The sequence below is a fragment of the Misgurnus anguillicaudatus genome, chromosome 7 (assembly GCF_027580225.2).
Source record: "Misgurnus anguillicaudatus chromosome 7, ASM2758022v2, whole genome shotgun sequence".
In the NCBI taxonomy this organism is placed as follows: domain Eukaryota; kingdom Metazoa; phylum Chordata; class Actinopteri; order Cypriniformes; family Cobitidae; genus Misgurnus; species Misgurnus anguillicaudatus.
In genome coordinates, this window is record NC_073343.2 from 20,477,170 (window position 1) to 20,504,007 (window position 26,838).

General features: G+C 39.5%; 1 protein-coding gene across 1 annotated transcript in view; it reads right to left on the reverse strand.

The window, feature by feature from the left end:
* Positions 1-24,827, reverse strand: part of LOC129417826 (protein O-mannosyl-transferase TMEM260) — a 58,193-nt gene extending 33,366 nt beyond the window's left edge. Inside the window, exons 1-3 of the mRNA XM_055172667.2 lie at positions 24,341-24,827; positions 20,341-20,372; positions 16,878-17,029 (exon numbers count right to left, since the gene is read on the reverse strand). Of these exons, the coding sequence (XP_055028642.2) occupies positions 16,878-17,029; positions 20,341-20,372; positions 24,341-24,446 (290 nt within the window). The 5' untranslated portion in view covers positions 24,447-24,827. The remainder of the gene's footprint in view (positions 1-16,877; positions 17,030-20,340; positions 20,373-24,340) is intronic.
* Positions 24,828-26,838: the final 2,011 nt, after the last annotated feature.

The window sequence follows — 26,838 nt, forward strand, 5'->3', positions numbered from 1 at the left end:
ATTTTAATCCCGTACTGTATTTGTAGCGATGTCGTTATGCGGTTTGACTAGATATGATGTTTAGCTTTGATGTTTTTAAGTAGTAAACGTATTCACGTTCAATTGCAGGACAGTATAGATTAAAAAAGAACCCTTTGACACACACGCATGCACTACAGGTGTGTGTATCAAAAAACGGCACCACAGTGCAATCATATATGGGCAACTTGTAATCTGACATATTTTGTTCAATAATAATAATCTCTGTTTTATTGGAGTTTAGCATAAGGAAGTTATTCTCTCTCACGCGAGTCAGACCGATCGCGCAATGCATCACATATGCTTAAACTTATGTAGCCACGCAACAATAATTTCAGCATGCATTCACTGTATACAGCGGGAGGGGATGTTGTGATTTTTCGAACGGATTCTTAACCTAAAATGCACCGCAATGCAAGTGATGCAAACCAAATGCAGCGTTCTATTGAAAAGTAATGTATGTATTTCTGCAGTACCAAAATGCAATGAAGCAACTGAACGTCTGACTGGGGTGTCACTCTTCCTCACGCACAGAACGCGTGCACACACACAAGTGCACGTGCGCGCATACACACAGGTTGTTACCATAGCAAATAGGCTCACCCCAGAAATGATATACTATATGTTAGTAGCCTAATGGTAAATGCTGCAGGACAGGTGTAGAAATGTACATAAACCAGATATTTACTTTGATGTCAGGGCTAGATTACAGCATGAAACCTGTTGTGCATATTAATAAATTAAAGTGTTTAATTGTTGGCACTGGCACTTATAAACACTAAATGGGTAAAAAATTGAAATAAATAGGCTTATTTCTTGGAGCCAAATACCTCTGTTTTTTCTGGTTGCATTTTACAGCCAAGTCATTTTCGTTATGCATTATTTGTTTTGGTTGTTTAAAAACACACACAAAAATTATCTGATTACTCGATTAATCGATCGATTCAGTGCTAGATTAATCGATTACAAAAAGAATCGATAGCTGCAGCCCTAATTGACACCCCACGGCTGTACGGTGTCTCTAAACACTTTTTTTGCCTTACCGACAAGCAGTCAACATACGCACACACGGCCCACCGTTCATAATTGTATCTGCGCTTGCTGAAAAACCCCGGTTTGGCGATCCACTCCCGGGACACCGGGCTGGATTCTAAACAATAATTCAGAAGCTTTCTCGCTGAAATTCACTCGCAGCCCACCTCAGTTATTCCGCTATGATACTGACGGGTCAAGCGAGCACGGTCTTACGGCTGTTATTTTTTCTCACTAGAGAGGCAGCAGCCTCAGACTTTTTCATGGCTCCAAGGGTTTGAATCACGCCCCCTCTCCGGACGGCCACTCAAAGGCTTACAGCCAAGCGGTTTATGAAGTTTTTCGGCCATATGGCTGGTTTATATCAGTGGATCCGAAGACGCTCACACCTCCGCTCCACTCCAATACTCGGAGAAATAAAGGGTAATATCAACCTCAAGTGAGCTTGCTACCTGCCACAATGATGTTTCATTTATGATGCTCGGAAATCGAGCTTAACACCAGAGCGCGCTCACAGTCAGACGTGCGGCATCTCGTTTAAGGTGGGCTCACGTACCCCCTAATGAGCCCCAGAAAGCTGAATATTGTGGCATTCTGTTCATAACACCACTTCAGTTTGACTAAGCACAGGTCCCGCCCCAAGCTGACGGCCGGGAAGCTTATGCTGAGTTACACACGGCTGCATGAAGTGCTATTGTTACAAGCTCGCCCAGCATCTGCTGTGGGTTGGACACGCCTTGTGACGGCAATCAGCCTTCGGCGCGTGGAACGCCCATTTGTCTCATATCAATCACCTTGTACTGTACATGCAGTCCATTTAAGGGGATGATTTTAGCACTGCAGCACTCTCGACTGTGTTATTGTGATAATGCTGTCGAGCCAACTACAGTGGTTTCATTATTCACCGAGCCAGGCTGAGATCTCGCCCCCTGTACAAGCTGACGAGTCATCTCCTTTATAAACTCATTGCATCGCTTTTATAAGCTATGTTCAATCAGAGTGATACGCATCTCGTGCTTAAACCACCAAGGTGCAGACATATTAACCCGTTACGACGGGCGTGTGGAGATTGCATCCGTGAGACACGACCTACATGCCTTATGAAACGTTGACACAAGCTGCTAGGACCCCTTTCGCGAGGCGTCCTTATGCAAAGTCTGATGTATTTCTGTCTGGTGACAGCGAAAAGTCTAAACCCCCGCGAATTGTGGAGTGGAACACTTTTCTCCTCACTACAGAGGCTCGTGCATGGCGGCTCTCTCCCCCTACGCTATATCTACGTGGCGGCGATAACAGCGAACCACGCTTTTAAGACCGACCATTCATTTAATTCACAAGCCTGTCATCTCTCAGATGCGGACGGCAGCGATAACAGCGAACCACGCTTTTACGGCCGGCCATTCATTAATTCATAAGCCTGTCATTTCTCAGATGTGGTCGGTGCCCGAGGTGCAGCGCTCTGGAACTGTCCAAGGTCCTGAATGACAGATACGTCTGACGTACATCAGACGATCAGCTGTTCGTCTGCTTCACAGATCACTCACTAGTGCACCTGTCAACATAGGTTATTTATGGATCGTTGAAGTTATCACCTCCCGTAACAATGATGCTCACTCGTGGTTAAATCAACTCCATGTGTGGATTAGCTTTACCTCGGGCATGGTTTCTCATTTGAAATTTGTGACACGGCCGGCTGGTCCTCGCCGTCCACGTTGTCAATTTTACAGCTTCGACATCCCTGCCTTGCGCACTACTGGGGTTTGTTGCATTAAAAAGTGCGCCCGTAAGCTCACCTGTATGCACAATATGGTTTTTAATTATATGCGTCCACCGTGCACTTAGAGAAGCTCACCTATGCACGGCTGTGTTATCCTTTTGTGACACATACATTGTTGTTCATCTGTGTACGTTCACGGTGCTTTGGGTACACACCGTTACGTTCATCAATCATATCTGTACACATTCACGGCGCGTTCTTTGCACTGATTTATCTATACGCATTCACGGTGCACTGAAGGGTTTACCCGTGGGCGCACAATTTATTATCGGGACACATGACGACGCGCTCTAGAATCTTGCCGGCCTGTGCACTATAACACTCTGATTCATCTATATGCATTCACGATCTACTCAAGTGTTCACCTGTGCCCGTGCAATTTATGGTCAGTACACATTTACGGCGCGCTTGGGAAGCTCACCGACCTGTGCACTATAATATTACCTACTGTATATGCATCCCCGATGCGCTCGAGGGCTATTGTGGTATCTGTATAATCCCACGCTACGAACCGTTCTGCCGCATATTATAGTCAGATCGGCCGTTTGTGAGCCTCGCAGATTACTAACTTTATGCCACATGTCCTACAGAACAAAATTACGGTTGCAAGCAACATTAGAGTAAACTATTCCTTTAATATTTTACTATGTTACGACAAACTTAATAAAATTAATAATAATACAGCCTGTGACACAACAATACTTCCCAAATCAATTTATATTCCCCAATGACAAGACATAATCTAAACAAACTTATGCATAACAGAACCTGTATATCATTTGGTAAATACACAATTTATTTTATTTTCTACTGTTTTTATTTTAACAAAGCCCAAAAAATCATAGTATGATAAAGTCATGTGGAATGTATGTATTCCAATAAAGGCTGATTTTTGCCTTGTAAGACTTCCATTAAAAACTGCCTGTGGAGACAGTTCAGAAAATGTAATAGAGTTATATTGACTTCCAATGTAATAGACACAATCTTAAAGCTGCAGGCAAGGGGAAATTAAAGTGATGGCATAGCACTGAAAATGGCCATATTTCCCCCTTTCTGAATGGGGTAATGAGGGTTAAGATGTCTTCATTAAACATCTTTTAAGGAAATATTACTGCACGGATTAAATGGTGCCGTTGGTCATGTTGAGTTCGGGAACATAAGGGCGATATGCAGTGAGGTATTTTGACGTTTAAATAAATATATACTATATCAAAAATATCTAAGGAATACTGTTTAGTAAATAATGTTGACATCCCTCAGATTATTAAAACCAACAAAAAGCTTGTTACGCACTGTACAAAATTAGCTGTAATTATGCAGCTGATTGCCAGTAACTTACTGTAGAAAATAAAGACTGAAAATGTTTCATGTTCATTTAACTTTGAACAGACAGTTGCCAGTTAATAACATAAATGTAAAATCTACAGTAAGTTACTGACAGCTAGTTGCCAGTAATACCCAGTAATATCTTTTTACAGTGCAGTAATGAACTTATTTGACCAAATCATATAAACACTACTTGGCTTTGTGTTAACTTTGTGTTAATTTTCCATGTGAACAATGCTCATTTCTGGCCTATCGCTTTTAGTAAAATTTTACTAAAAGCTCGTATTCATAGATGAACCATTTTTAGCTCTATACAGCACCTACATAAAACTTATTTTCAGTGGTACTTAACACCACGCAGATGCAGAGCAAACTGTAGTTAACCTTGAATATATAACCTGCAATATATACAGGTGCAGTATATTATGTCTGAAGTTTAATGCTTTGCATTAAAACCAAAGGGGGTTATCAGAGTTTTAGAGAAAACCCTGCTAGGAATACCTGATCATGTTAGTTACCAAAAAATGCATGGCTGCAAACCAAAGCATTTTACAGATTAGACTGGCTAATAAAGCATGTGCTTAAGCTGCCAGGAGCTGTTGATTCTGGGTCGATGATTTACCTGACGACAGAGGTATGCGGGAGGGGGCGGCCAAGGGACGTGGGAAATTACACCAATTTGAATATTCTTCACAAATAGACAAACAACACCTTCGATTTTGAAAACTGACACTTCAAAAACAATATAAACGCAGAACAGACCCGAATATTTAATATCAGAGCTTAAACTAGGCCAAGCATTAAAGACATACTCCTATCCCATATTAACATACCTCAACATTCACACATTCTGATGCATATACTCTCACAAAGTAACCATCCTGATTAAAAACATAGCTCACCACGGAAAACGGCGAGGTGAGAAAGAGTGACTTGTGGGTACACTGAGGAAAACACAGTCATGGCCATATGGTAAAACACCTTACATGGACATGGACACACTGGGATAGGTGGGCACTGGAGCTCGGTCAGCTGTGATATGAGCTGGAACAGGACCTGTCGGCTTTGGCTGGTGTGCACCCTCACAGGTGCGTTGAAGTTGGGGCTGGGGGTGGGGAGGATGAGTGGAGTCACCTTTGGTAACATTAATTACGTAATAATTAAAAGATTTTACAGAGAATACAAAGTTATTATTGAACAATAATTTACAGAACACAGTTGTTTTAGTGTTGTCTAAATGTTGGGTGCTATGTTAGGTCATACAAATTTAACAAGATTTTTCCTAAGTAAACGAGTACTGAATAACTTACAATATAGATAATAGTGCTGTTGTTTTGTGATTTTTACCGTGTTTTTATTTGATTGGTATTTTGGATGGATGAAAGGCAATTGTTTTAAATAGTTTCTTGATGGTACTGTACCTATATTAGCCTACAAGTCATAAAAGTTCATCCTCCTCTAGTCTTGTCGATATTTTCTGATATTCTGCAACATACATAACTAGATTATAAGTGGTGTAATAATTAACTGTATTGTTTTTATTACCTCTGAATGAGCCGTTTTTATCTACATACACAACGGGTCTCCTTACACAGAAGTCCCTGCCATGGTTCTACAGTAGCCCTAAACAGACAAACTGTTCTACAGTGCGCGTTTCAGCCCTACATTCTCTCAGACGATGACATGTTTGTCTTGTGGTAGCTACCGTAGCTTTTAGGGTTGAGTAGCGTTCACATTTTTACCGGTACCGGTTCCAATATTAGTACCTGGAATTTGATACCGGTACCCAGCGGTACTTTACTCTGACTTAAGTGAGTTTCAGTGGACATAATAAGCCCAAACCACTCATTTTCAACATTTTGTTATTTATTTCGAAATGTTCAATAATACACACAAAAAAATAAATCCCTACAACATCCAGGGAATAGTGTAATCACACTTTTATGTGTGTCTTACATATAAATAAATTATATAAGTAAGACAAATGATCAATGAACATCAACGTCATAAAAGCAGAAAACAATACTAGCAGTTCATTTTTAAAAAAAATCAGCATCTCAACTTTCTCAGTTAAAATCCATGCCCGCTCCACGCTCACTGTGTCCCCTGCTGTCCCCTCGCTCTGAGGGTATAGAAGAGGACTGGACACAGAGATACTTTTTTGCCAACCTGACCAGCATTGGCATTTGGTCCGCATGTGGTTGAATGTGTTCGAACAGCCACACGGACCGCCTTCTCTCCGCCTTTTTATGTAAGGTGTGGTACTGAGCACAAAGTTTTACGTCTTTTCTGACTTTTAGCGTGAACACAGAGTGTGCAGCGCTATCTTTAGACATTCATTGATAAAACTAAAGCGGCTGATTTCCAAGCGCGTTCATTTTGTGAGCGCGTGAAAGTTGCACGATCTTATTTCATTAATTGCGCTGAAAAGTCTGAGAAAGCGCCAACATATTCACGTACAAAACACTGTGCAGCATGTTTACTTACAACACTGGACGCAAACTAATATTATGTCAGAGTCCGCTGCTTTTTAAACCCGTCATTACTCCAGCTCGCGTTTAAATGAAAGCAGAGGGACTTCCCCGCAGTCTTCACGGACCACAACTCAAAGTAATCCGGACAGTAGCTGTCGAAAGTGGACAAAAGAGACGGACTGGTATTGATAAATACCAGGTGTAAACAGAATGTATCTTTTCGTCTACTTGTGATCCGATCGAAGAAAACGCATCTTAATAAGCACTCCTGTGCTTTTAAATACACATTGGGCCTCATTTATAAAGCGTGCGTACGCACAGATTTGATCGTAAAGTGTGCGTACGCAAAAATCCACAGCAAAGTCCATATTTATAAAAACTGTCTTTGACGTGGAAAAGTGCTAACGCACTTTTGCTTGTCTGATTGGTGCAAGTTTTTGGAAAATAAGCCATTATTGCTGCTCGAAAATGGGTTTAAACATTGACAAGCGCTCTTTTATATGTCTGACATTAATTACGCATCGTTTGAAGGCGGAGATCTGAAACTGCTCGGCTGCGCACACAAGTTCAAGTTCATTTGCAATTTATAAATTTGAAAGGGGTACGCGCGTTTTCTGCGCATACGCTCGGTTTATCAATCACACGTACGCATATTTGTTAAAAGATCGTAAGATCAAATGTATGATGGATTTTACACAGCATTTTATAAATGAGGCCCATTGTGTTTAACTAAGTGCTTCCTCATGTATATTCCAACTGCCTGCCTTGCACTTACTGTTACAAATATTGCAGGTATGTAACGTATGCTCTTAAATGAAGTGAGTGAGAAGTGAATCCATGTGCAAAAGGTGTTTATTAGTAAAATCCCAAAAGGGCCAGCAACCAAGTCCAAACAGGGTAAATCCAGTACACGTAATCCAAATCACAGGCAAGAGGTCAAGGCAGGCAGAGTCACAATCATATATCCAAATAAACAGGCGATAGATCAAGGCAGGCGGCAGACAGGCAATAATCCAATAAACAGGCGTGGGTCAAATAACAGGTAGATGCAAATACAAAATACAGGATAACAGATAACAGATCAGGTAACAGAACAAACAGGTAACGGGCTGGGCATACGAGTGTAATATACAGCCGGGAACAGGTGTACAGGAAGTGACTAATATACAAAACAAACAGGAAGTGTGAAGCGTGACATGGCATGATGAGTTTCAAAATAAAAGTCCAAACAAAGCAGAGAATCAAAATACAAAAACAAATAACAAAAATACACAAAATACAAGAAAACACAAGACAAAACCTTACAGAATCCCCCCTCTAAAGGGCGACTCCCGGAGCCCAACATTCACAAAACAAAGTCCAAATAGAGGGTGGGTGGGCGGGCCAGGACCTCTTGGCAAGGCAGGGCAGTTCGTAAGAGGTCCTGGGTCATGAGGCCAGGATGGTCCAGGGTCGTGGGGCAGGTGTGGGCCTGGGTCGTGGGGCAGGTGTGGGCCTGGGTCATGGGTGGGCCTGGGTCATGGGGCAGGTGTGGGCCTGGGTCATGGGGCAGGTGTGGGCCTGGGTCATGGGGCAGGCTAGGACCTGAGTCATGGGGCAGGCTGGGACCTGGGTCATGGGGCAGGCTGGGACCTGGGTCATGGGGCAGGCTGGTACCTGGGTCATGGGGCAGGCTGGGACCTGGGTCATGGGGCAGGCTGGGACCTGGGTCATGGGGCAGGAATAGACCTGGCACACAAGGAGAGGACGGGTCCGAGCACACTTCGGCCTCTGCCTTGGTGTCCTCTGCCTCCTCCCTGTGTCCGGGTACTACCCCCCCCCAAAAAAAACTTGGGAAAGCTCCCACTGTCCCAGGTGGCGATGTCTCAGATGGTGAATCAGGCCGGACAGACAAATCCGATGAGTCAGGCAGATCAGATGAGTCAAGCAGATCAGATGAATCGGGCAGATCAGATGAGTCAGGCAGATCGGATGAGTTGAGCAGATCAGATGAGTCGAGCAGATCAGATAAGTCGAGCAGATCAGATGAATCGGGCAGATCAGATGAGTCGGGCAGATCAGATGAGTCGGGCAGATCAGATGAATCGGGCAGATCAGATGAGTCAGGCAGATCGGATGAGTCGAGCAGATCAGATGAGTCGAGCAGATCAGATAAGTCGAGCAGATCAGATGAGACGGGCAGATCAGATGAGACGGGCAGATCAGATGAGTCGGGCAGATCAGATGAGTCGGGCAGATCAGATGAATCATAGGAGTCGATTGAATCAGATGAATCAGATGAGTCGGATGAATCAGATGAGTCGGATGAATCAGATGAGTCGGATGAGTCGGATGAATCAGATGAGTCGGATGAATCAGATGAGTCGGATGAATCAGATGAGTCGGATGAATCAGATGAGTCGGATGAATCAGATGAGTCGGATGAATCAGATGAGTTGGATGAATCAGATGAGTCGGATGAATCAGATGAGTTGGATGAATCAGAAGAATCAGAGGAGTCGGATGAATCAGATGAATCAGATGAATCAGGCAGATCAGGTGAATCAGGCAGATCAGGTGAATCAGGCAGATCAGGTAACTCAGGCAGATCAGGTGAATCAGGCAGATCAGGTGAATCAGGCAGATCAGGTGAATCAGGCCGGTCAGGTGAGTCCAGGGGTTCGGGTTCAGGGCCTTGAGAAACACAAGAGACAAACGAGCAGCAGGCAGACCAAACGCACCACAGGGCTATGGCAAACTCAGAAAGTCTATAGTCCAGGAGACATACCTCAGCTGTTGGTTCAGGCATTGCGGCTATCTTCACGACAGGTGCAGGGTGAAAAATAGCTCTCCTAGGTGCAGGTGTGGTGGTGACGATGGCCCTCTGAATAACAGGTGCAGGAATGGTGATAGCTTTCTCACAAACGGGTGCAGGTGCAGACACAGACAGGATGGCGGCCATTTTGGGAACAGTCAGGGAGGCGGCCATTTTATGAACAGGCATGGTATTTACTGACTTGGGCTGAACGGGCAGATCATGGCTATGTATGTTATGAGTGCTCACCGGAGGTGTATCCCCAACACCCACAGTGAACGGTGAACCACATAACAATAGTGCAAAGTCAATATACTCCTCAAGTGTCCAAGCATCCATATCCCGAGGCATGAGTAAACGTAAATGTTCATCCAGGGCATTATAAAACAGACTTTTGAGTGTGGTGATGTCGAAATGTACCTGATAGCTTAAATCCAAAAAATCCTGAACGTAATCCTCAATGGTGCGGTGGTTTTGACGAAGTGCAAGCAGGGTGTAGATGGGTTTCATGGTGCTGGTGGGAAGTTACTGTCCTTTGCTGGATTTCGGTGTGGCTGTATATTCTGTAACGTATGCTCTTAAATGAAGTGAGTGAGAAGTGAATCCATGTGCGAAAGGTGTTTATTAGTAAAATCCCAAAAGGGCCAGCAACCAAGTCCAAACAGGGTAAATCCAGTACACGTAATCCAAATCACAGGCAAGAGGTCAAGGCAGGCAGAGTCACAATCATATATCCAAATAAACAGGCGATAGATCAAGGCAGGCAGCAGACAGGCAATAATCCAATAAACAGGCGTGGGTCAAATAACAGGTAGATGCAAATACAAAATACAGGATAACAGATAACAGATCAGGTAACAGAACAAACAGGTAACGGGCTGGGCATACGAATGTAATATACAGCGGGGAACAGGTGTACAGGAAGTGACTAATATACAAAACAAACAGGAAGTGTGAAGCGTGACATGGCATGATGAGTTTCAAAATAAAAGTCCAAACAAAGCAGAGAATCAAAATACAAAAACAAATAACAAAAATACACAAAATACAAGAAAACACAAGACAAAACCTTACAAGGTAGCATTGTCTGCATCATCCTTTGTGAAATGTAACCACACATTAGAGCGCTTTCTGTTAGCCATTGAGCAAGTTGCAAAGGGGTGTCACTTCCCACACAATCTATCTCGCAAGCACACGCTTTTGCTACGTACCAGACTCCCGCGGCGCGCTGACGTGTTCTCTCAGGTACCGAAATTGAGCACAAATTAATTTTATGTGAATCGATACTCGGTAGTACCAACACAATTCGTTCGCTGCCTATAAAAGTACAGAGTTCGATGCCCATCCCTAGTATCTTCTCATTTCGGTTCGAAATTGAGGTCGATTGCATTATGCAATCTCACCACTAGATGATGCTAAAAACCCATACCTTTAAACTTAATAAACCATTACACCAGACTTTTTTCAACCAGGGGGCCAGGGCCCAGCAGATTTCCAAGGGGGCCTCAAGATGACTTAAAATTATTAATTGTGGGGGACTTCAAATATTGTTGTGGGCATCAAGGGGGCCTTGAAGTGAAAAAGGTTGAGAACCACTGCATTACACCATTAAACATAGGAAAATTAAAACTATGGAAGTCAATGGGTACCGTCAACTGTGTGGTTACCACCTATGATTACAATATCGTATTATTTGTTCTTACAAACTCTGACTGAGTTTGGTTCATTTTTTAGCCAAAGAAAGTTACAAACTGCAGGTTTAAATAAGTAATTTCCTCACATTTTGTCAGAATGAGAGTATAGTTTCTAGCCACATCTGCCTAAAAAAAATCCCAACATTTAATTTTCCGTCTGTCTTAGTACACGATGTAAGTACAGAAGAGTCAAGTTTTAAATATGAAATATATTGAAACTCTTTGGTTATTTTTTAGCACGATGCTAATGGTCTAATCCGATTCAATGAATTATGCTAAGCTATGCTAAAAGTGGTACCGCCAGACCCAGAGATCAGCTGAATGCATTCCAAAACGGTAAAAATCAAATGTTTAACTCTAGGGGAGATAAAAAATTTGCATATTTTTGAAAAAAAAATGAAGTGTCCCTTCAACAAACAATAATAGTCATATTTGACTTTTGAAAAACTGGGAAGCAAACTTCATAACACTGTGTGTATGTGTGTTTTCTGATATGAAAATACACAGGTGGCCTGTATTAGAAAAACTGAATCTACAGTACAAAAAAGCTGAAGTTTTATTGTACTATTTTTATTTTAGGGTTCACAAAGAGTTCTCAAATATTAAGAACCTCAAGCGTCAGCCCCAAAAAAATATTTCTTAGTCAATCAATGGGTAGCATTATTATCGAGGCCAGGTATCCTCAAAGGCTTACCCAGACAAAAGCTTTTCACAGAGGAAACAAAGGCATGTAATGTGACTTTATAACCATGGCGTTTAGAAACCTTCTCTATAACTGACAAATCAAAGTAAAATTGAGTGCTGCGTTTGGGATGCGAGTAACACTGTGGCACATTACAACAGTCCATCCATCTCATTTAACTTGTTACATCAAAAAGTTCTCACAATGAGGACGTCTACAGAACAATTTCAAAGTTTTGCTTATTCGCACATTTATAAATATTTAGATTATGCTACAGTAAATTCAACAAAGTGTTTTGGGAACCATATATTTAAATACAGCATGATACATAATATATTCAATGTAAAATTCATGTACAGTTTGGTGGCAAAACTAACAAAACAGGCATTCGGGCCTTTGAAATTCCTCTAATGATGAAAATGATTGCAGAAAACATATAGGCCACAAAATGTCTATACTCAGTAGTGTCAGGTGCCAGGGTAGCAGCCTGGGGGCAGGCCTGTCCGGTAGTGTCCCTACTGGGAGTGGCATGCCACCTCAGCATTACCACTGGGCACAGGCGAAGCACCTAAAAACCCCAATGCCAACCCAGAGGGGAGTCCCAGACTGTGCCGGAAGCTCTGAAACCCCTAAAACACTCCCTCCTCCCAGTTCTGGCATCTTTAACCTGCCAGCTACTGCTCTGAGCCCAGCAGAGATGCACAAGGCCAAACCCCAGCCTAAGCCTGGACAGATAACCATCAAAACCTATTATGCTTACATTTTCAATTGAAAGCATAGATTATATACTGAAACTTAAAGGCTAAGGGAGTTTTGTGTGCTGGTTTGCATACGCGAATGCAGCGAAATCCTTATGGCCATCAGCCATGGGTAGATGGGCTGCGAGGTTGCAGGGGCCAAAGGAAATGACTTTTTGGTTGCTGTAATCCAAAATTGGATCTAAATCCTTTGAGGCTTAAGAGCAGAGGTTGCATTCGGCTGGCAAATCTCTGGCCAGCTTGGGTCGCAAACTCAGCATGTTGGGAGCACGGCATTATTTAATTTTTTAATAGTCACGTGTAGAGGCTAAAGTACATGCGGCACCAATGTGAGGACATTTCCATTTAATCACAAAATGAGCTAGTAAGTTAATCAGAGGATCTGATGTTGCATATATCTGAAGACTTGCCTCTATGATGCTGTTAAGTGTTCATGTAGCTCAACTGGCAGAGCATTGCATTAGCAACGCAAATGTCATTTGCCAAAAAACAAACAAATAAAAATAATATAGATTACATACACATTATTATTTGCTTTGGATAGACGAATTTGCCAAATTCATAAATTAAAAGTAAAAAATTATATTTTTGCCAAGTTACCTTACAATAAACCTAGGAAATGGAAATTTAACAAAAAAAATCAGTACTGGATATTTTCAATCAATTAATTCAACTCAATATTTGTGTGCCCTATGGACTTAGCGATAAGCTAACATCAGCATTTGCATTGTTAGTCAAGAGCAGTTCATGTAAAGAGCACGCATCCAAGATTTAGATGTTCCTATGCAACCATCCAATATCCCTGATTTATAAAACATGTAATATACATAAAAAAATATATCAATCCTGCACGACAATTAACATAAGCTTAGTTTTACAAATGATTTACACTTAAAATTGTTTTGTTTCTATTTCATGAAACAGGTTTATAGTCTACTCAAGACATGCCAGAAGAAAAACAGATTGCTAAACATTTGAATGTGCTTCAAACTGAACTATGGTGTCGGTTCAGTGCTGCTGAGGGATCAGAAAACCATCGCACAAATGCACAATGTACATTGAGTGCACACAGCCTTTAAAACCAAGTGAGCAGAGGCAAAGACAACCAAGCATATTGAATGCACTCCTCTAGAATGTCAGCATTGTTAAGTAGCATGGGGGCACCCAGTTCGTTTTAATCAATTGGTTCATTTGAAGCTTTCTATCAATGAATCTGTTCAATGATTCAATGAAATTATTGGATTAGGACTTTTAATGACAGACAGCTTGATACACTCACACAGTTAATACAGGTACATACAAAAAATCAAGATATTGCTTTCAAAATAATAGAAGATATCATATAGATATGATACTATATGAACTACATATAGTCTTGTGGGCTTTGGTGGTTTGCTTCAGGTTTCAAATTTTACAGGAAGAGGTGACCCAACACAGAACCAATATTGTATAAAAAAATGTAAAAAAAAAAAAAAAAAGAAAATGAAATGCATAATTTATAAAATTATGCTGAGAACAGACACATAACTGACAATTCTGGTTTCTAAATGTCTCATGAATTTTGTGTTTAGCTTTTAGCAGCCAATAATGCACAACACAAAACACAACAATTGGCACGAATTATATTAATCCTTACTGCAATTGAACCTGTATGTCTTTTTATTCAGGTTATTTTTTTTATCTGCCTTAAATAGTTTTTATCATAGCAGGCATTTGTCTAAATTGGCTTCTACCCATTGATAAGTGCACTTGCACCAAAATACTGTAGTTTGATTAGACACTCACTCTTTGATGTCGACAACAAGACAATAGCTGCGTTTCCATTACCCTTTAAATTGCACAAATTGACATTGCGAATTGAAAATACGGATAATGGAAGCACATAAATTTCGCGAAAACTCCCATATATCGCAAACAAGTTTTTACGCTCGCCTAAGGTTGTTTTCAGGCAATTCGGAAAAGGGGGCAAAAACTAACGCGGGCTTAGTTGTAACACGGACTGTTTACAGGTTGAGCGTTTTGGATTTCCGGTATTTTTTTCACGCTGCCAAAAGACGATCTCCCGCAAATAATTGGAAATGTATAATGTTTTTTCCATTATAGAGAGTTAATGATGAACGAGTGTTCATGTGGCATGTAAGTAAATTTTTCATCTTCGGTTTTCATCTTTTTCATTTTTCCGGTTTCTAAGTTGGGTGTGTAAGATTGCAAAACCAATACTATGTCATATTAATCAGTGTCTTGTTGACTAAAACATAGCATCGTTTTTGAAATATGCCTGCAGCCCGTAGCAACTTTTTTGGTGGGCTTGAAAATATTTTTACGCTAACGTTAGCGTAATTCTTGCCGTTGTTTTAAATAGGCTACACAAGAATGTTTGCTGGCTGCCAACAAAATAAATGTGCCTGTCTTATGAAAACTTGTGTGTCAAATTTATTTTTAATATTGATTGAATAAGGTCACGTCAAAGATTGAAATCATAATAAAATGAACGGCTAAAATCAGACTTTGATGCTCATTATCTCAGAATTAGATTTTGAAACTGTAGTATGGTTATTACAGACTGAGTCACATATAAAAAATGTTTTGTCATAATTGTGCTGCTTTTTCTCACATATTTAGACATTTGTATCTATTTATAATTGAACTATTGTTAGAAAAGGGCTGAATGAATGAATACAGTGTGGACACCTGTCTATTATAGACAGATATAAAACGATATCCACTTTAAGTATATAGACAAAATAGTATTGAAATATTTGCCTGCAAACTTAATTTTTAGCAAGTGTTACAACTAACCCCCTGCCTGTTACAATTAACCCCATCTATGGGGTAAGGTGTAACGTTTGCACTTCTGTCATGTTTGGTGTAATTGTCCAAGATGGTAAGTAATAGAAACTAACTTCAAATTTGTAGCAGAGATGTGTGTGTTGTTTGTGTAAAATATAATTAATCAAACTCAAATATTTTTTGAATGATTGAGCCAAAACCAAAAAGCGTTAGGTTGTGTCCCGCTCTCCCCTATTTCGTAAAACTGCAATGGAAACATTGTCAGGTCATCTGATGCGGGTAAGTCACATAATTATTATTTGAAGATGATGCGGTATGTACTAAAACCTCCCAGAAACACCTCAATACGTGTCTGCTCCCAAGTATGAGGCTTTTCTTGCGAATAATGTTTGGATAACACAGCTCTTTTGATTTAAAATAATGTACTATTACCTCAAAGAAACACCTATATGTTGCCGCCTCTACCAATTAGGTATAAGAGGTTTTGTTTGCATTAAAATGCACCTACTTCATTGCTAAAAAAACCCCCAATGTTATTTTGTGTATTTGGTATAATACAATGTGTTCGCGTGGTTTATGGTTAAAAAAATACACATTATTTTCCACATACTGTACATTTTTCTAGCTCCAGATTTCCCTTTCTTCCTGAAACACATAGATTTTCTACAAAACTCTGTTTCCTGATTGGCCAGCTAATCTGTACGTTGTGATTGGCCTGAATACCTCTGCCGTCAGACGGAAATATGACACTCCTTACCATATTTGAAAGATTCGGTCACAATGCAATGCTAACAGGAGTTAACTTACAGGCTGAGTCCGAAGCGGGAGGAATAATGATAATGTCGGTCTTTATTACGTTACCAATCTCAGAAAGTTAACTGTTGCCTACAATCCGTGTGTTTGTTGTAGTCCAAGAAAAGAGATTTACGTTGGAGACGATAACTCATGTCATCGTTTACTTTGGTGTATGTACCTTTTCATATTGTTAACATGTACTAATACACACACTTGCACACCAAAGGAAATGGAAAACCGTAAATCGGACCATTGGTGCTCTTTAATGTTTGGATAATACTCTTAAGTCTTCTTCGGTTAAAAATAATGCCTAGTGCGGTGGATGTGATATTAGTAAACCTACCAACATCAGTCGACGTGATGTTTGGAATGACTTTTCGTGAGATGAAAAACTTCAATCGTTTCAATCGCATATAATCAGATAATGGAAACGGCGTCATTTCACTTTTTCGACATTTAGAAAATAACGCTGAAGTTTTGCGCAAATCTGCAATGGAAACGCAGCAGATACCTACTGTTTTTTACAACCCAGAAAATATTATTTTGGGTCATAAACCAAAAAATTAGCTCCTTGAATATTATTTAGAGTTGAGTTAACTATATAGTTTCTACAACTCATCAGTCCTGCTGTACTGTACCTTAAATAAGTGACAGTCACACTAACTTTTGGTATTGATGTATTACTAAGCTTACCAGGCTTTGGTCACCTTTTTTAAAGTCTGAGAAAGCTATCTCACCTGCAGACAGTGAAGCAGAGGGCACCGCTAGCCCCAGCACCAAAAACAGCACACAGGACATTGATAGTGTGTGCCGGAGAACTGAAGGGTAGCAGTGAAAGCATCAGAGAAGAGATCACAGTAAAGAGGGGGTATCCTGGAGGATGGGCCACCTGGGGAAAACAGACATGTAAACTCACACAACATTCAGAAATAAAGATAACAGCAACAAAATCCAGTAAACCCCTCTACACACACACACACACACACACACACACAAACACACACACTCATCACCTTACAGTTCAGCTTTCAAAGGCAGGTCTTACATTTATGGGTTACAGTTTCACACTGTCCCTCTCCTCCCTAAAAGCCTGATCTGCCGTCTCCTTGCCTTCCCAGCAATTAGGCACTCAGTCCCCTTAGGAGCGATAAGGACTGGAGCTATTAAAGACTGTCTCATTCATACAGGCCTGATAACACACACAGGCACAGCAGGCTGAGAAACGCTGTGCTTTGGAGTGAAGAACAAGGAAACGGGTTGTCTGTGGTGTGGATTGAAAACTCGGTGGACAAGCGGTCGTGTAAAAGCCAGCGTGAGTTCAAGATCAAAGACGACGAGAGGGTCCCTCCATACAATTTCATAAGGCTGGCCATGCCAATCAGTTTACTGAAGAAAACTGTGATAAAAGAGTAAACAGCATTGAGGAGTAACCACTCTTTTTAGAAGTGTAACTTTAATTGGGTTTCGAAATTACAGTATAGTCTCGCTTTTTACGCATATACAGTGCATGTCACACAAGTTTTGTCATTAGAATAGTATGCACGCACTATATGCCCACCAACAGATTTTTGTAAAGACACATACTTTGTATGCGTAGATCGCGCATCTGTGAAAATATCTAAGTGGGATAAGAGATAGATCGACTACGAAATAAACAGCCACAAACTTGACATTGCAATAGGTTCAAGTGTTCTCAGAGAGTGCTTTACTTCCTTGTTTCCTCCGAAAAATCGTATCCTTACGACAAAAGCATGCTCGGGCAAAGATTGAGAAAATCTAGTGTAAGCCTATGGGGGAGTGAGGACATTCGGGCTCGGTTCAGAGCAACTGTGCACCCTTAAAAATTCTTACAGTTACCTACATTTTAAAAAAGCCGTCTTGCCTGTAGTAGATCTACTTACAAGTAGCTTGTAGATTTGGACATTACAATTTCAAAGTAGCTTCCCGAACACTGATATCCATCTATCCACCTTTTTCTCCAATGCGGAAGTAAGTGATGTGATGTATTTCTTTTCCGGTGCATGACTTCCGGTTCAATAGCCAACCGGTAAAAAACAGTGTAGTGAGAGCACGCAAAAACATGATTTAAACAGTTAATATTTACTACACCTGCCATGTATGAACCAGTGTGAGGATAAAATTGAGAAGTGGCTTGATATATGAAGATATATTCAATCATTTCGTGTTGTTGATCGGAGGTGACGGGTCTTCAATGCGCAAATATAAAAGCACAGAGACATACCAGTATCTTTACAATGGGAAAGTCAGTTGAGAGTTTGTACATGGAATTTACAAAGACTTTGTGTTTTTAACTTTCAGGGGCTGATTTAAAATGTCACAACTGTCCCTCTGGTGTGAAGTTTTTTTAAACTGCAATTTTTAATGGACTTGTTTATGGCGACACGTCAAGCTTCACGCGATCCGACACCGTCAGCAGTATCTTTCTCATTCAACACATTGTAAGTTATTTGAACAAACCATAATAAACACATTAAACTACTACATGAGTATTGTTTTTGTTTTATGAAAATATTATTAAATCGCTCCTTACACGCTAGGTGGAGACATGAGCTTACTTTTTAAAGTATTTGCTTTTTCATTTAAAACATAACAAAAGTACACACAAACACATTACAAACTATTATAAACATTAACTAAGCAGATTATGTCGTATATATTCTGTACTGTAATCGCATTTTTGTAATAATATATAAATAAATCAGCTAAATCAGCATATTTTTATCAGCATATTAGTTGTTTTTAAACAATTATTGTATTTATTGTGTACTGGTAGTTTCTATGAAAGGTTTTACTGGATGGATTTGTGAATACAGATCACGAGTGCATGTGCGCCAGATACACATTCAGTTCTTGTGCATGGATTATGGTTAAAACAAATGTTTTGTAGAGATTTACTGCGTTTGTATTAGCTATTATGGCAACCCCTAACTGTACAAATTATGTCGTTCTTTCCTGGACTTCATAATAAACATTAAATAGCTAGTCAAAATGGCACACTTGTGTCCTTCGCAATAGACTACCATTAGCTTTAGTGGCTCACCGGAAGTCATAAACAGGAAAGCTCAAAGATAACAGCGCCCACATTTACGTCAAGAAACAGGTGGATACATTCTAAAAAATGCTGGGTTATTTCAACCTTTGGTTGTGTAAAATATGGAAAAACCAAAAGATAGGTTTAAATGTACCCTTAGTAACATAATTTAAACTAATATCTGGGTTTGTCAAACTAAGAGTTCATAAATCCATAATTGTTTAGATAACAAAAATAAAGGTGTGAGAAAAACACACAGCTTAAAGACAACAAGCATGTGAGGTCAAGGCAGAAAAAGAGAAGAGTCTATGGAGGAAAGACGGAGAAAGGGCAAAAGAAAAGAAAGAGACAGTACAGTAAACAGATGGCAAGGTCGGAAAGGTCACGTTTAGAAGTGCCAGCAAGGTGGAAATAAAGATGCTTGTTGACGTGTACACGGCCTGTGACGACTACATTGGGACTGCCTGCACTGGAGCCATGTGACATCGATACAGAATGGAAAGAAGCGTTGATGCGGCATTGACTTGTGTGGCAAAAGGCAGTAAACACAGCTGGAAGGCAGTAGGGGGCAGTCCTGCTATGAGGAGTTTAAAGGAGAACAGATCCACGACTCCAGGGAGCAAGAAGGGAGGGCCACCGGCCTGCGGCCCAGAGAGAGCCCTCCGACCCTGGGGAGAGCCGCCAGAAAGGCAGGCCACACGGACAGAGGGACGGATTACTGGCATAGCGACACCACCACAGCCTCCCTAAAAGGATCGTGGCGGCGTAATAAACTTTATTAAATAATAAAACTTATTATAACTGTTAACCCGATTTAGTTCATTCTTTGCGGCTTACATACGCGCACACACGCGTGCACAAAAAGGAGAGGGGTTGAGTATAATAGGCCTTATACCGTACATAAGGCAAAGCTTACAAAAGCATCGCCTAACCATTCAGTCTAATTGGATTTGAAGAACAGGGTTGCAAATTATAGCATTCTCTAGTCCTAACTTAGTAAAAAAAAGAGAGGATAAAAAACCTGTGGCCTTAAAAGAGTGAATTAATCACACACACACACACACACCCCTCCCCATACTTAATTAAACTTTCTTAATGCTTATAAGAGTTAATGAGTGGATTGATGAAACAATGCAGCTAATGCTTACCCCCAGCTCACATGCAGCAGTCATCAACTCTCCTGTGGTAGAGAAACAGAGAGGGAAATTAATGTAAACCCAATAATTATTATTAAGAGACAAGTCCTGAAAGTTTTCCCAAATCAAATACTTGCACTGGGTTTTGCATTAATTTGCCCGGATCAAAACCTGCACAATTTTCCCAGTGTGACATTTTCTAAGCGACACGCTCATTCTCTTGCATCACGCAAGTGTCCCCTGATCCCCGAGCAGACAGATGCGCACATACACAAGCAAATCTGTTCGCTCTTCCTGTATTTTGTGACGCGAGGTGCTTGCAGAGAGCGAAGAATCTCTATATAGCGTATACAGGCATACAATGTCTGCAAGTTCAGCCACCCTACATCCTTAATGCTCCCAGTAAAACTCCATACGGGACTGCATGATGTGACACAACACACAGTACTAAATGAAGCTAAAAAGTAAACACTGGAGCGTCTTATATAACCATAAAAACGTGTACAGTATGCAACTTTATGCACATGAGGTCATGTAATGCAAAATGTTGGCTAGCTTCTAAGTGACAGATGCATTTGCAACAAGGCACCAAAAAAAAAGTTTGGTTAGACATGAAGCCTTTTTGGGTTATGACCCACCAGAGAAGAGCAAAACCGGAACATTCACTTCAGATATACCATTTATATTCAGATATTCCACCTTTTCCAGGCCTGAATATTAATGTAAAACAATCTCTGATATGTAGAGGTTTTCAATGACCATGCCCACCCAGTTCATTACAGTATTTAGGGCTGTCACAATGATTAAAAAATCATCTCATCGCGATTGTTTGACCTCATCGCGATTATTTCAGATCACCGCAATGATTGCATATCCCTCTAAAAAACACAAGGGGGAGCTTCAGCGCCTGTATAAATGAGACTGTATCTGATTTAAAGAAATGCTGCAAAACTTTGATAAGCAGTATGAACTGCCAGGTAAAACAAACATTTCCACAACAGCAATTTCAAATTTGGGGAAGTCAAGGATGCTATTCTTAAGGATCTGTAAGCAATTTTTTTACATGTGGTGGTCCAGTACTAATATGACCATAGTAGGATTGGCTGGGTGATTCTCAAGAAATTAGAACTTATGAGGTGTCATAAAACATTTTGATAAAAAAGTAAATGCAAAGTAAGAGTATCAAAATAAGAAGCATACAGTTACAAACATCTCTTCATGTTCTATTTTGCACATGATTTTAAATGACATCATACAAACCAATTTTGTTGTTTTTTCCACATTTAAGGGGAACGTTTTTATTACTGCAACGTGTCCATGACTGGATTTTTTTGTTCTTTGACATGGAAATATTTATAATTACAAAATCTAAAAAATAAAAAGCTTCAGTGCATGTTATACTAAACATTTACAGTAAAGAAGCATGTGGTATTTGGTGATCATTGGTAAATGTAGAGACGATAATAAGGAATAAATGTGTCCAAGACCAATTTTCTCATCCTCCACATTAATTTTCAATCATTGTTTAAGCCCTCAAGGAACTAACATTGTAAAAAATATTTGTTGGAAGGGACATAATTGACTGTGACACTCAAGATAAGCAGTTCTTTTTTTCCAGATAAAAGTTAACATTTTGTTTGTCATAGTACCTAGACAACTTTTTATTTCTCATTACCGAAACTTGAGTTTGTAAATGCATATATTTAATGTAATATCATGTTGCGGTAATGATAATTTTTTATAATGGTCTAAAAATGTAAATAACTCTATAGGAACTCTATAGGAACTCTATAGTAAGTTCAGACCTTAATCTTAAAAAAAATTGGCTTCAAGGGCTTTTAAAAATTCTGATGCTGGACACCTTCTAAATCTGGATTTCGTGAGAATCACCCGGCTTCTATTTAAGGCCTGTTCTGGTATAGTCAGTTTATTTTAATTGCAATTTTATTTTAAGTTATTTTTCAGACACTTTATTTCTTATGAAGAATTTTCAGTTTTTGAAAGATATATTCATTAAATAATTACTTTGAAATATGTGTTATGTGTATTAATATTTACTGCCAGGTAAACCTTGCAAAATATTTAATTTAAATAATTAGAACAATGTGTGAAAAAGTTTTCATAAACAAACAAAAAATGTATGAAAATTACATGTCAAAGCAATAAAACAGACAATTTATTGTCATAATCGTCAAAATTTATTAGACAAGTAACCGTCAGCCAAATTTCATAATTGTGCCAGCCCTAACAGTATTTATAAAGAAAACATATGAAATTAAAAACAAGAAAGGGTGGTAAAAGGGTAACAGATTCTCAGACTTTCCAAAAGTGATGTTGTTGTGATTTTTTTTTCTCCAAAATCTACCAACAATAAATATGCACATAAACTGCAGTTCAGAGATCAGTGGATAATAAAGTCAATTCAGCTAGTAATGCTGAATGTTTCAGTCCTGTTGTATAAATCTGAGCAATGCTGCCTGATGCAATACTTGTCTAAACAGTGTAAAATCCCATAAACTGCTCTATGATGCAATACAAAATACATTCAGTGCATCAAAACATTTCTGAAATCGTTAGCTGGCACTTCCAGCGTATCACTAGCGGTCGTCTGTTTTGGTTGTCACGCTGGAAGTCGTCTATCTGAAGGTGCAGACCCCTCACATTTCAGCGCCTGAATTTTCTTTGCTTTCGCTGTCCTATTTAGAACCGAAATAAATACACACTCAATGAGGCCAGGTCTACCACATTTCAAATCTCCCTGTAATCAAATGTTATACCTCAAAATTTCATTTATTGCACTGCAGTGCTGTGTCTAGAGCTGAAAGCAGGGCCCAGGCCCTAGGAGGGGCCGCTAAACAGAGAAAAAGGCTCAAACGAAACTGAGCACAGGACAGCAACGACGGAGCCAAGTGCCTTTTTGATAGCACACCATCGCGGTCTTCTCCCCATCATAATCCCCCCTCATTTCCACACTCGCATTCCTAGACAACAGCGGTCCCGCGGGGCGCCCGATCAGCCTCTCCGGGGCGCAGCACACCTAAAGGGATTAAGACTGCGAGACGGAGACCTGGAGAATTTCTGCCGAGCATTCAGCTGGCATATCATGGCAGCATCCTGCAATGTCCCTAAATGCCACGCTTAAAGGCCTGGCTGTTTTTTCCTCTGTAAGCCCCGAACCAGCTTCTTGCCCCCCTAAAGCCTCCAAAAGCCACCTTGCCTGCACAGATGTGGCAAAATCGAACAGCCACTGCTTGTTTGCACACCCCCAGAAGAAAAACTGTTCATATTATTAAACAGGCTGATTAAAGAGGGACATTTTAAAAGCACTGTTTGTGTATATTTCTGTATTTGCACTATACATCAGCCTGCATTGTCATGCAACCAGCGTGCTTGCATACACTTAAGTTGCTGAAAAGGTTAAATGATTAAGCAAACCAGAGGAATAAAGTGCTATAATTTGTTATTTAAAAGAAAACGTCATTAAAGACTATAATGTTTAAAGTAAGAAAAAGGGTTTGACACTAAGAAAAAACTGAAGTGAAAAAAACCTGAAGAATGTTAATAGAAGCTGGTCCAAACTGGCTAGATGATCTATATAGGCAACATACCCTCTAAATATGTACTGTATAGTGGTATTATACAGTTTCCATTGTTACAAAATTACAAAAGAAGTCAAATCCATGGATAGATCATATTTCCTGATGTTCAAGCTATTTGCATTACAAAAAGGTTGTTATCCTGATTATATGGACATTAACATTAAATGTTGTGTTTGTTAACATTACATTAGTATATGCATTAGTTAGCATGAACTAGCATATTAAAAGTGTTATTATATGTGTCATAACGATAACAGGCTATGTGGCATTTAAAAAATTTAAGGATTAAACAAAGAACATCTCAATAGGTCTTATATAGTATGATAGACTTTTTATGATAGCAATATTGTGCTTCTTTGTGATAGGCTGCATGTGACGTAACCACAAACACAAGTGATGGAGTGAAGTCGTACCTGAGTCTCCACCGGGCACAGTACGGGGAGCACAGGGAACATACAGCGCTAAAACACCGGCAACTGTAGCTCCTGTCAGCGTCCATGTCAACCGGTCCGACGACATTTCAGACGTGTTTCTTTATTTGGGTTTCTTTATACGTTACATGGTTATTCCGCGTGACTCGAGATCCATTTGTTTCGCGTAACGTTAACTTACTTAAGTAAATCGACAGAAGCCAACATGCTGCATACTAATAAACGTAAGATATCGCGGTAAGGATTTAAAATAACAGCTGTGTAGTTCAAGTTACCCGCGTTCCTTGTTGCAGCGTTTATTAATGTTGAAAGCAATGCAAATACAGCAGCAGCATTCGCGCCAAACGAATCGTTCAAAGAATTACATCGTTTAAAAAGAAGCGATCTCAATAAGTAAGCAGTTTTTCATTCGAGTACACTTGCATTGGCACTGTTGATTGAGACGTCCACTAGGACTTGTGTGATTTACTTCCTGGTTGGGCGTGGTTTATAGAGCGTTTGCAAGATTTGCCATAGTAACTTAAAACCAAAACGCACAGGTTAGGGTTTAATTTAAATATTTGAGAAACTTTCAGATTTTGTCAGCCATTTTGTCTATTTTCCTTTTTTGGACAATTTGTTGACAATTTTATTAAAGTAGCAGTACTGTAGTTATTAGTAGTTCATAAGAAACCTTACGTGTGTACTGTGTGAGTGGCTTCCGTAGTTTTTTTTTACTTGCAGTCACATTACTGCAATAATCATGACAACATACAAAATAGAAAATATATCAGACAAAACAAAAACATAAATAACAAATACATAGAACATACAAAAACTATAAATAATAAAAGAAAAGAAAATAAGGACATAAGATCATCATACAAATAACGTGAGTGGCTACAGTAGTACTAGAGTAGTCTATTAAACAACAATGCACTATCTGGATATTTCTAGCCTATTTTACTAACTGAATGGATATCTTTTACAAAATATGCATTTGTGATTGAACCAAGACACATCACTTTTATTTTGAAATCTGAATCTAAATCAGACCCTCCTTACCCCCAAAAAATGTCCAGAACGAGACCATCTGTTCATTAAATTAACATAAACACAGTTAATGATAATTTATTGCAACATGTGTTTAACCCTAAAAAAGTCCCTTGGGGTCAATCTTACCCCCAAGCCACTTTTCTTTAGTTAAAAAACATGGTTCCTTTCATCACAGTGGAATAAGATTTTGTGACTTTTCCAGATTATCTGTCAAGATATCTGTCAAAAACTGGCCTTGATTCGGTCGTTCTAAAGGGGTGTAAATGACCCCAAATGAAATAAATGGGAAATGCAAAAAAAAAAAAAAAAAAAACATTTTTTCCCTTTTATTTGTCAAAAAAAATCAATGCATCCAGAATAAAAAATGTAACACAGAAAGGTAGGCCTGGTACAGTGGTACTAGAGCAAAAATGCATTATAGAAAAGACATGTTCAATCACACACACACAGAAACAGACACACACAAAGATATGACTGCCAAAGAGAGTACTTCTTACAGAATTTGGCAAAAAAACAGCCACAAATGCAAAACAAAGATGTAAAATGCTCACACAGGTGTGTGCACGCAAACACACACACACACACACACATGCGCGCACATACACACACACACACACACACAAAGACACAGTAAAACTTACACACACATAAAGACACAGACACACACAGAAAGGCAAAGTCACACACAGACACAAACACACATTCAGGCAAATTTCTGTGGCATTTTGTAAAAACAGACATTTCAAAATGCATCAAAAACTACAAAAAAGTCTACTCTTTAAAATAATATAAATTTTTAATGTCGTTTCTAATGTTTATATATACATAAATTCTTAAATAGTGATGTTGAGCAGTTGGCCACATCCAATAAAATGAATGGGTCTCTATGGGCATCTGCTGGTCAAAATGATTATTTCCTAAACTGTAATTCTTTTATGTTTTTTTCTAAACACCACATGGCCGAATTCAACACATAACATCTAGATCAATATCTAAAAACAATTTAAATCAAATTTAGATCGTAATTTATGTGAATTTTTCCTAAAAATTTATATTTTTCAGGCAAGCTAATGGTGTAGTTGAGGAATTGAGTGGTAAACAGGTACAAAAGTACTTAATCTCCCAAGACACAGCATTAATGTATAGATGGGAAGTTAAACAAAAAAATTATATATTATTTGTATCATTAAAATAGTATATATTTTTTACAATCACTCTTTTAATCTCTGGGGTCATTTTTACCCCCAAGGAACTCTAAAATATACAGGAAAATAGAGGCTTATGAGGGTTAAAACACTTAAAAATAAAACTTTAAGGGGCGGTTTCCTGGACATGTTTTATCCTGGTTCCAGATTAACTGGGGGACACTATACTGTCAAAAAGCACCGTCCTTTGGATGAGACGTTAAACCTAGGTCCTGACTCTCTGTGGTCATTAAAAATCCA